Source organism: Macrobrachium nipponense, chromosome 23 (assembly GCF_015104395.2).
Source record: "Macrobrachium nipponense isolate FS-2020 chromosome 23, ASM1510439v2, whole genome shotgun sequence".
Lineage (NCBI taxonomy): Eukaryota > Metazoa > Arthropoda > Malacostraca > Decapoda > Palaemonidae > Macrobrachium > Macrobrachium nipponense.
Genome location: NC_061090.1, coordinates 26,857,378 through 26,867,210, shown reverse-complemented (window position 1 = coordinate 26,867,210; position 9,833 = coordinate 26,857,378). Strand labels below are relative to the sequence as shown.

Here is a 9,833-nt window from a genome sequence, read left to right as displayed (position 1 = left end):
TATATTCATTTTTGGTAGTAGATCCATAAAGGGTTGGATTGTTGAAAAGGGTATCCGTCAAAAGAAAAAAAACGAACAAACAAACAAACAAATGACATCGGTCTCAAGATTCTACTTCTTTTTGTCTTTTGTGTGTTTGTGCATGTTTGTTCGTATACTGCTTTATTTGTTTGTGAATCAGGGCTTGTGCTGCTGACTTCGTTCGGTACCTAAGATTTATTTACGAATTTATTATTCATATTTTTTGTATACATGTTGATTTCAACATTCTATACAAGTCCTTGGGATTGTATGTGTTTTTTATCTCAAATTTTTCCTTCCTTCTTAGAAAAAGAGTCGCCTTTTATCTGTGTGTCAGTTGGTTTTAATATTCATTTTTCCATTGAATTTAATATCTTTTTGACTGTGTATGTGTTTTGTATTCTGAGTATGGCATATTCAATCAAGGCGCGCAAAGTAATTTTTTTTATAAATAAGCTTCGTGCCGAATATGTCCGGATGCCTATTAGTATCAGTACCTAGCAACAGAATGCAATGTATTTGTTTACCTTTCTGACCTTCTGACGTTTGCACCCTGCAATGAATCAAGATAAATACGAACAAGTAACTTACAAAAACTCGAACATCCTTTAGGAATCTGGTGCAATCGGCAGTAAGTCACAACCTGGCCCGAAAAAGTTATTTTTTTAATTTTTTATTCATTTATTTATTTTTTTAAGCATGACTAGACAAGGAACAGCGCGGAACTAATGCTGTGAGCAGCAGCTGCATATGCTGCAAGCGTACAACTGCATTGCTTGCTCAGTAAACTCAGGATTTCTGTCATTATTCACGCACTTTCGTTTGTGGGAGGAATCTTGTGGACTGGAACACAAAAAAAAATTGTCAATCTTAAATTTCTTAACAGAAGTTTGGTGGGAAAGGGACTTGATTTTTTAAACTAACAAGGCTTGGATTTTAATTGAGAGCTGTGCCAGCATATATATATATATATAATATATATATATATATATATATATATATAGATAGATAGATAGGAGATAGATATATATACATATATATATATACATATATCTATCTATCTAGATATATATATATATATTATATATATATATATATATATATATATATATATATATATATATCTATCTATCTATCTATATCTATCTATCTATCTATCTATCATATCTATATATATCTATATATATATATATATATATATATATATAGATGAGAGAGAGAGAGAGAGAGAGAGAGAGAGAGAGAGAGAGAATATGTGTTTATATATACTATATATATGCATACATACATACAAACATATGCAACGACGGTTTTCCACAAAGTAGTTCAAGTGAGCACCTACTTCCGTATCCAAAACTTTCTTCCCCATCTCTCGCGTCTCACCCCTTCCCTAAATCCAACCCCCCTCCCCACCCCTCTCCCTCGCTAAGCCTCATCTGGCAGTAAGAGGCTCATCCCCTTTCAATGAGGCTCCCACATTTTGAGCTCCGAGTTTCTGAAACTTTTCTTTTTTAAAAGTTTTAAAGTTTTAGAGATTATTTCCTTCAGTCTTTTCATGTTACACTTTCATTAAAAGAGGAAGTTTTACCTTTTTAAATTGCTTATTACTGGGAATATAATTGAACTTTTTTTTTTGTATGCTTTCGTAAATTTTTGGTAAGATATTTCCTCCACGCAGTCATATATTTTTATCTCTGTGAGAATTCGTACATTATTTAATATTTTTTTTTCTTTTTGCTAGTCTGCCGTGATGGATCTCTTAACTGCGCTTCACCTATTGATTTTTGATGAGTTCAAATATGTTTGATAGTTGTGATATAGTATCTGAAGTATCCTGTCAAATGTTAGTGACCAAGTTTTCATGCTGTATAGTTACACGCACGAATCAAACTTTGGCCATTGGAAAAACCAGACTTCCAGCCATTTCATTGGTATAGTTAGCTTAATGCTCTCTCTGGCTGCAAGTATGGAAAGTCGAACTCTGATTGCCAGCTGCTGACACCATGAACTGCAAAGTTCTTAAACATTGAGAAGCCACTCAGTATTATTAAGAGCACTGATGTTGGCTATACATGCACACAGAGACAGATACGCCCTCTTGCCTATGTACGCGCGCCCTTGTGAATTCAGCGTCTCATACTGACACCAGCTTGACCCCTTGTACTCTTTCTTAGGTGGGATAGCGAAAGCATATTCTCCAAGAATGTTTATTCCGAGGACTTTTTTGATGTTTGTGGGTGTTTGTGCACGTCTTATTCTTACGTAATTTCGTTGCGTCGTTGTGTATAAGAATTGATATTATTATTATTATTATTATTATTATTATTATTATTATTATTATTATTATTATTATTATTATTATTATATAGTCTCTCGCGAAATTATATTCCTGAACTGAGATCTGTAGTTCAAACACCTCTGTTACTCCATGTCAGTAATTAACAGGTATTATTATTATTATTATTATTTTAATTTTTATTTATTTTATTATTGATTATTATTATATTATTAATATTATTTTAATTATTTATTATTATTTTTATTTTTATTATTATTATTATTATTATTATTATTATTTATAGGTTGGACTATTCTGTCAACTTGTTTTTTCTCTCATTCTTTGCGTGTATCGAAAAGTAATTGTCCATAATTTTGTTTATGCTAGTCATTATAACTCACTTCTATATATATGTATATATATATTTCTTGCACTCTAATCCGTTATTTCTAAATTTACTATGTAGACATAGCTCAACAACTGCCACTTATTCTCAGTCAACACTCGCGCAAGTTTTCCGTAATGATTAAGAGGACGATTCCATAACTCACGCCAGGTTTTTTTCCTCCTCAAGCACACTTGTGGTCTTGATTGCATTATTGTACCTGTTCGGTGACTCACGTCTTAAAACATTGTATTTTATTGTTACTACGGAAAAATCCTGGGGGTTCTCGAGAATGCAAATGATTATTGGGTACAATAAAACTTAAACTTGTTGTCAGTATATCGTCTGTTATCATAATAACCACTTTGCTGTGCTTAGTTAGTCAGAGGTGGCAGAAGTTGTAGAGAGAGAGAGAGAGAGAGAGAGAGAGAGAGAGAGAGAGAGAGAGAGAGAGTGGTTATTGGGTATAATGAAACTTGAGAGGTTGTTAGTATATAGTTTATTATCAGTATATATCAACCTTACTATATCTAAAGAAGAATAACATTGGTTGCAGTACCTGAGAGAGAGAGAGAGAGAGAGAGACCTTACCTTACAGACCTTACATCTTGTTCGGGTTGCCCCAGGTCCCTCAGTGTGAGGCACCTCTAATGTCTACCAGAGAGTTGCTAGTACATCTTCCGGTATATTTTGCATCTTCCAATCTTGGATGGTCTGGGATGCAGTTTAGATATTTGTCGAGCTTATTCTTAAACACATCTACGCTCACTCCTGATATATTCCTCAGATGAGCTGGCAACGCATTGAATAGACGCTGCATTATCGATGCTGGTGCGTAGTGGATTAATGTCCTGTGTGCTTTCCTTATTTTTCCAGGTATAGTTTTGGGCACTATTAATCTACCTCTTGCTTGCTCTTTCTGATATTTGTTTTTAGCTCCATGATGTTTTCGGCTATTCCTTCTATCGTTTCCATGCCTGAATTATCATGTAGCGTTCTCTTCTCCTTTCTAGACTATATAATTTTAATGATTGTAGTCTTTCCCAGTAGTCAAGGTCCTTTACTTCTTCTATTCTAGCTGTAAAGAGAGAGAGAGAGAGAGAGAGAGAGAGAGAGAGAGAGAGAGAGAGAGAATAATTAATTTTATTGTATTAACAACACAGCCATTCTAAAGAAATTGTAGGTCTTAACAGAATGAAGAGTACATGAAATTTTTTTCTTAAGAAACGCTTTTGTGTGGGGGAGGAATTTGCCAAGTATCAATTTTAAAGATGACGACTGTTTACTATACATTAAGACAGACTACTGTATTCTGTTGACTCAGACGAACAATGGGAAACTGTTACTGTAATGTCTCTGTGAAGGATGTTTACCACAGTATTCTGTATTCATTAAAAAAGAACGCTTCTACTATTTATTGAAATAAAGGGAGACTCGATCTGTATGCTATATCCATTAAGGAAGATCAGCTTCTGTACACAGAGTGGGTTTGGATTGAAGGGGGATGGGAAGGGGTGAGCGGGGAGGGAGGGGGAGGGACTTCCTTCCTCCTTGGGAAAGAACACAGTTGGGCCTGTGCTCATTCCAGGTCTGCGCTCTCATCTGGAAATCCTGGAATGGAAATGGAATGGGAACTGAAGCATGGGTGGGGGAGTGGGGTAAGGTTTGGGGGAAGAAGAGCAGAGAGAGAGAGAGAGAGAGAGAGAGAGAGAGAGAGAGAGAGAGAGAGAGAAATCTCTCTTGGAAATCGTGTAAGAGGACCCATATTTTAGTCAAGCGCATTAAGAGAAGAGTGTTATTATTGATATTGCAGTCAGAGAGAGAGAGAGAGAGAGAGAGAGAGAGAGAGAGAGAGAGAGAGAGAGAGAGAGAACAAACCCACTCTCAAAAAGATAAATTTTTCAAACGGGAGTGAGTCAAGCATTAAACGCCATTCATTCTTTTCATGGTGTTTCCATTTCTCTGTGTGAATGATAAGTTTTACCCCATGAAATAACGCTGTGACTACGGAAAGACTGCAGGGGTCGAAATAACTGCAGTTTCTCCTAATAGAAATCTGTTGAACGTTTGGAATGACTCACCAAAGGGTTTGATAAGCAGAGATGAAGTAAAATTATTATTATTATTATATTATATTGGGGGCCATATATGGTTTATATTTTGAGTAATCGGTTTGGGAGATAAGAGATGAGAAACGTAATATATATATATATATATATATATATATATATATATATATATATATATATAAAATTATTACATCACCGTGATCATATAAATTTATTCGAGCTACAAATGTCCTTTAATATCTAATTCGCTTTACCTCGGAATTACGTAATTATTAGTTTTTAATATATGTAAACCGAAGGGGAATTTTTTAGTTGATAATAATTTCGATATATATATATTATATATATATATATATATATATATATATATATATAATATATATATATATATATATTATATATGTAGAGAGAGAGAGAGAGAGAGAGAGAGAGAGAGAGAGAGAGAGAGAGAGAGAGAACCTCCTTATGACCCATGTGTACTCGTAATTATAATGATTATAAAATACTAAAGTTAGGTAATACGTAGTTATGATCAGTATCTACTTTCATTTGGGAGTGTACTCTCTTTAAATTTACTTATGTACCGTCTCACGAAATGCTTATTGGTCTTCCAGTTAGACGTGATTGGGGTCAATCGGCTTCGCTCTTCGTATCGGGTTGCCTGTTCGAACAGATAAAGTTTCGTCATAGAGAAAGATTTGAATAAAATATGCTAACTTTTTTTTTTTTATACCGTAAGGAGAATTTCGTCGTCCTGCAAAATACTCAAGTCCCTCATATAACTATTGTTACTGTTACTACTACTATTACTGCTACTGCTACTACTGCTTTTGCTTATGCTTCTGCTACCGCTACTATCCATCTACTACTGCTGCTTTTACTACTACTCCCACTGCTCCTGCTACTGCTGCTTCTTCTACTACTACTACTACTACTGCTGCTTCTTCTACCCCTACTGCTACTACTACTGCTTTTACTACTACTCCTATTTCTACTACTACTACTGCTTTTACTACTACTCCTATTTCTACTACTACTGCTGCTTCTAATACTACTCCTACTTCTACTACTACTGCTGCTTCTAATACTACTCCTACTCCTAATGCTACTGCTACTACTACCACCACTACCCCTACTGCTACTACTACTGCTGCTACACCAATCATTACATTTGCTACGTTGCAGTAGCCAATTTAAAAAGTTCAAACTGCCGTCGATACTGCTAGTGCCACTAATGCATATTTAAGTCCATTTCCACAGAAATTAAATACTTTCCAACCGCTATATAGAACTTCAATGAGGAAAATGATAAACGAGTCTGGCAGACTTGACTTGCTGATTAATGAGTTTTTTTTTTTTTTTTTTTTTTTTTTTTTTTTTTTTTTTAACTTCCCACGAAGGTAATAACTAATGAGGTACGTATACATGGGGTCTCCCTTGCACGCCCGGACATTGATGTACGTAGCTATACGCGGATTAATGCGTTTCGCAGCACCGTCTCCCGCTCAGGCTAATAAGCCCCGCCAGAGTCAACGTTGTAAAGATTAATGAACCGTTGCAATGACTGAAGGGTCTTCTATATAGCGGTCGTCGGCCGGGGTGGCGAAGCACGTATAGTATAGCATACGTTTTCATTTCTTCGTTTCCCCGAGTTGGATCTGTTTTTTGAAGTTCTGGGAAGCTCCCGGAGCTGTGGACATTTTGTAATTCATGTGGCTGAAAGGCTTGGAACGTAGTGTAGTATACTGTGGCCTTGGTTATGACAATTTTGGTCTTAATGTATAATTATATATAAATATCCACACAAATATGAAGATAGAAGTCCCATAAAACACGTATTTGAACGTTGCAACCATATATTTCGAGCACTTCCTTCTGTGCTCTTGATCACTGGTAAAATATAGACATAAGATATCTTATAAGAGTTTATATACAAGCAGATATCCTATGTCCATATTTTACCAGTGATCAGTAGCACAGTAGGAAGTGCTCGAAACATATGGTTGCAACGTTGCTCAAAAAGTGCTTTATGGGCCTTTTATCTTCATATTGTACTATTACAATAAAAGAGAGAGATATATATATTATATATATACATATATATATATATATATATATATGTGTGTGTATGTATGTATGTATGTGTGTGTATCTATGTAAGTATGTATACACACACACACCACTCATACGCAGGTAGGTAAATACCCTCTCGCAGATTTGTGACTAAGTTGAGTTAAGAATTTATTCCTGTGAACAGCTGCTTGAACTGTATTATCATTTAAATATTCATTGAAACTTGGCTGTTTGTTATTTTTTTATCAGTCAGAATGTGCACAAATTCATCTGTACCGAGCATAATGGGACATTAGTGTAGAAAGGAAGTATTGATGCTGAAGTGAATAACAGGCCCAGTGCCGATTCTGGGCCCAGAAAATTCCTTCAGAGTAAGAAGTCATTATAATGAACAGCTGTTTTAGAGACGATTCTTGAAAATTTATGACGTGGTGTGGTGTGAAACAGAAATAGGATCCGTAAGACCAACGAATTGGGATCGGCGATTTGTGTAATTATGTTGTAATCCCTATGGATTTAAATCATACGCATGTTTAACTGGGACACCTTACGTACAGTTGTGTACCCAATTAAGAAGTTCAGAGTGCGCACTGACAGTTACCAACCTTGGGTCCCATTTCGAGGATAGCAAAGTTATATGGCCCTGGAATATATATAGTCATTCTACCTTCAGACTTCGTCTTGAGGCCATTAAAGAATTTGGGTCTATACTTGGGGATTAGGAAGGTGTTTAGAACCCCTGTGTCATGATCTGGAAGGGCTGTGGTACTCAGATTGGTTTGGTAAAGTATGTGATCTCTTCAGGATCTGACTTAAGATTTATTAGCAGTTAAAATAGGAATTAGAAATTTCTCTTTTAGATTCTGCAACGAATTTGGGACATTATCTTCGAATCTGGAACGCATTTTGTTCCCTGTATTGAGATCTGAAATAAATTTTACATACTTCTCAACAGTGTGTGTGTGTATAATATATATATATATTTATTTTATAACATATATTATATATATATATATTATTTATTAAATATATTTATATATAATATATAAAAAAAAAAAAAAAAAAACATTTATTTTTATTATATACCATACATACATACATACATACATACAGATTAGGAGAAAAATACCCTAGTAAGTAATGCGATTAAAATATAAGAAAAAATTTGCTGTTAACGTCAATGACTACTTTGCTTAACCTCGAACATGAGACGTTACCCAAATATACTCATTAGGGGGTTGTACAAGCATTGCTTGTGTGTCCTACAAGTAGCTGGTTCGGATTACAGAGTAATCAGTAGGTCATACGAGTAACTGAGCGGAGTTCGGGTCTTTTCAAGTGTTCAGGTATGACGAGTGAAAAGTCTAAGTCTCGTATGATCATATGAATTATTATGAAAATATAATCTTAATGTAAATTAGTAGTACGTAAACTGCTTCAATATGGCAGTGAAGTAACTACTTGACGTAATTATTATGTCGAAGAGCGCCGTGTTTTATGTAGATGTTTGTTATATTAGATAAAATATCTAGCTATATATATGCAGTAATTAAAACCCACATCAGGTAATTTGCTTATTCAATAAACTAATGACTATGGAATAAACTCCTGGTAACAGTCAATAAACAAGTATAGTATATTTAAACCTTTTAAATTATATATATAAAAAAAAAAAAAGCTATATAATTCAATATTGAATATTCTCTTCAGTATTTCCAAGAGTTCGTATCAAACTGTTAACTTCAGATAAATTTCATATTACGTACTGTCCTCGTGTTCTGCACTATACCATAGACTATAGGTCTAATCACCGTGTCTAGATCTAAATTCTAGACCATGGGTCGAATCATGGTCTAGGCCGTGCGTCTAGCAACGTACTCGATAATTAATGTACTCGTATACGGACCGAAACTGACACGAAGCCTGCCATCATTAGTGGAGAATACTCGAAAAGATTAGAAGGTAATATATGCATCGAAAATCATTACACAAGCCGTTATCAGGGATGCTCAGATGTCTGAATCACGCGATGCTCTCTCTCTCTCTCTCTCTCTCTCTCTCTCTCTCTCTCTCTCTCTCTCTCTCTCTCTCTCTCTCTCACACCAGTTTCAGACATTGTAGATATTAGAAAGCCGTGATCACATACGGTAGTCTCGAAAGACTAGGTTTGAAAGCAAACGATAAAGTTCGTATGGCGAAAAAAATAAGAGGTGCAGGTTGAGTAAAATTCGCTACACGATATCAGCGAGTGGAGCGGATGCCAGAGAGGTGTGAGCGAGTCATGGTCTTTCACTGAATTATTAATAAAGTTACTGAAGTATCTATTGTTATGTAAAGACAACGACAGTTTTGAAATAAAATTTCAAATTAAACTTTTAGCTCCGGAGGAATACATTGATAAAATTTATATTTTATTAATGATAGTTTCTTTGTAAGTTAGAGCTGCGGTGTCCGAGTGGTTAAGGAGATGGACTTGAAATCCATTGGGCTCTGCCCGCACAGGTTCGAATCCTGTCCGCAGCGGTGGAAGTGTTTTTTTGTAGCTTTGTGACGTATTGACATGGTTGCATCAAGAGGTCATCGTAAAACAAGATAAGGTCGTGGTACAGATGTTGGTACTACTTGAGAAGAATAATTTCCACCTTGGGATGTTAAAAACCTGTTGATGTATTATACTATTCAATGGTAATTTCAGGTTTTTGTAGGTTACGTTATGTCAGTCACGTTATGGTAATATGATGATAAGGCCGTGGCTTAGGTGTTTTACTATTTAGAATGAGTTTATTTGTATATGATTTTATAAACAAAATACGACTGTAGGGAATGCTCACGTGGTATTTTTATTATTGCACTACGTTCATGAAGTGTTTCTATTCAAAATTTACGAAAATGTTTTATAAATAAGAGTAAATTGCAGTTTTTAAAGTGACAATGGATACATCAGAGTTATAAGCAGGGGTTGTTATGTGTATGCATAAAACACATGTGGTTGATTTTCCTAGTACAT

At 35.0% G+C, this 9,833-nt stretch overlaps 1 protein-coding gene and 1 non-coding gene across 2 annotated transcripts in view; both read left to right on the top strand.

Annotated features, from left to right (window-relative positions):
* The window catches only part of LOC135197378 (integumentary mucin C.1-like), a 25,345-nt gene extending 19,404 nt beyond the window's left edge, over nucleotides 1-5,941 (top strand). The window contains exon 2 of the mRNA XM_064224488.1: nucleotides 5,493-5,941. Coding sequence (XP_064080558.1) covers nucleotides 5,493-5,941 — 449 coding nt within the window. The remainder of the gene's footprint in view (nucleotides 1-5,492) is intronic.
* A 3,326-nt stretch (nucleotides 5,942-9,267) lies between these two features.
* On the top strand, nucleotides 9,268-9,349 carry Trnas-uga (transfer RNA serine (anticodon UGA)). The gene has a single exon. It is a non-coding gene; the product is annotated as a tRNA-Ser (tRNA).
* The last annotated feature ends 484 nt before the right edge of the window (nucleotides 9,350-9,833 follow it).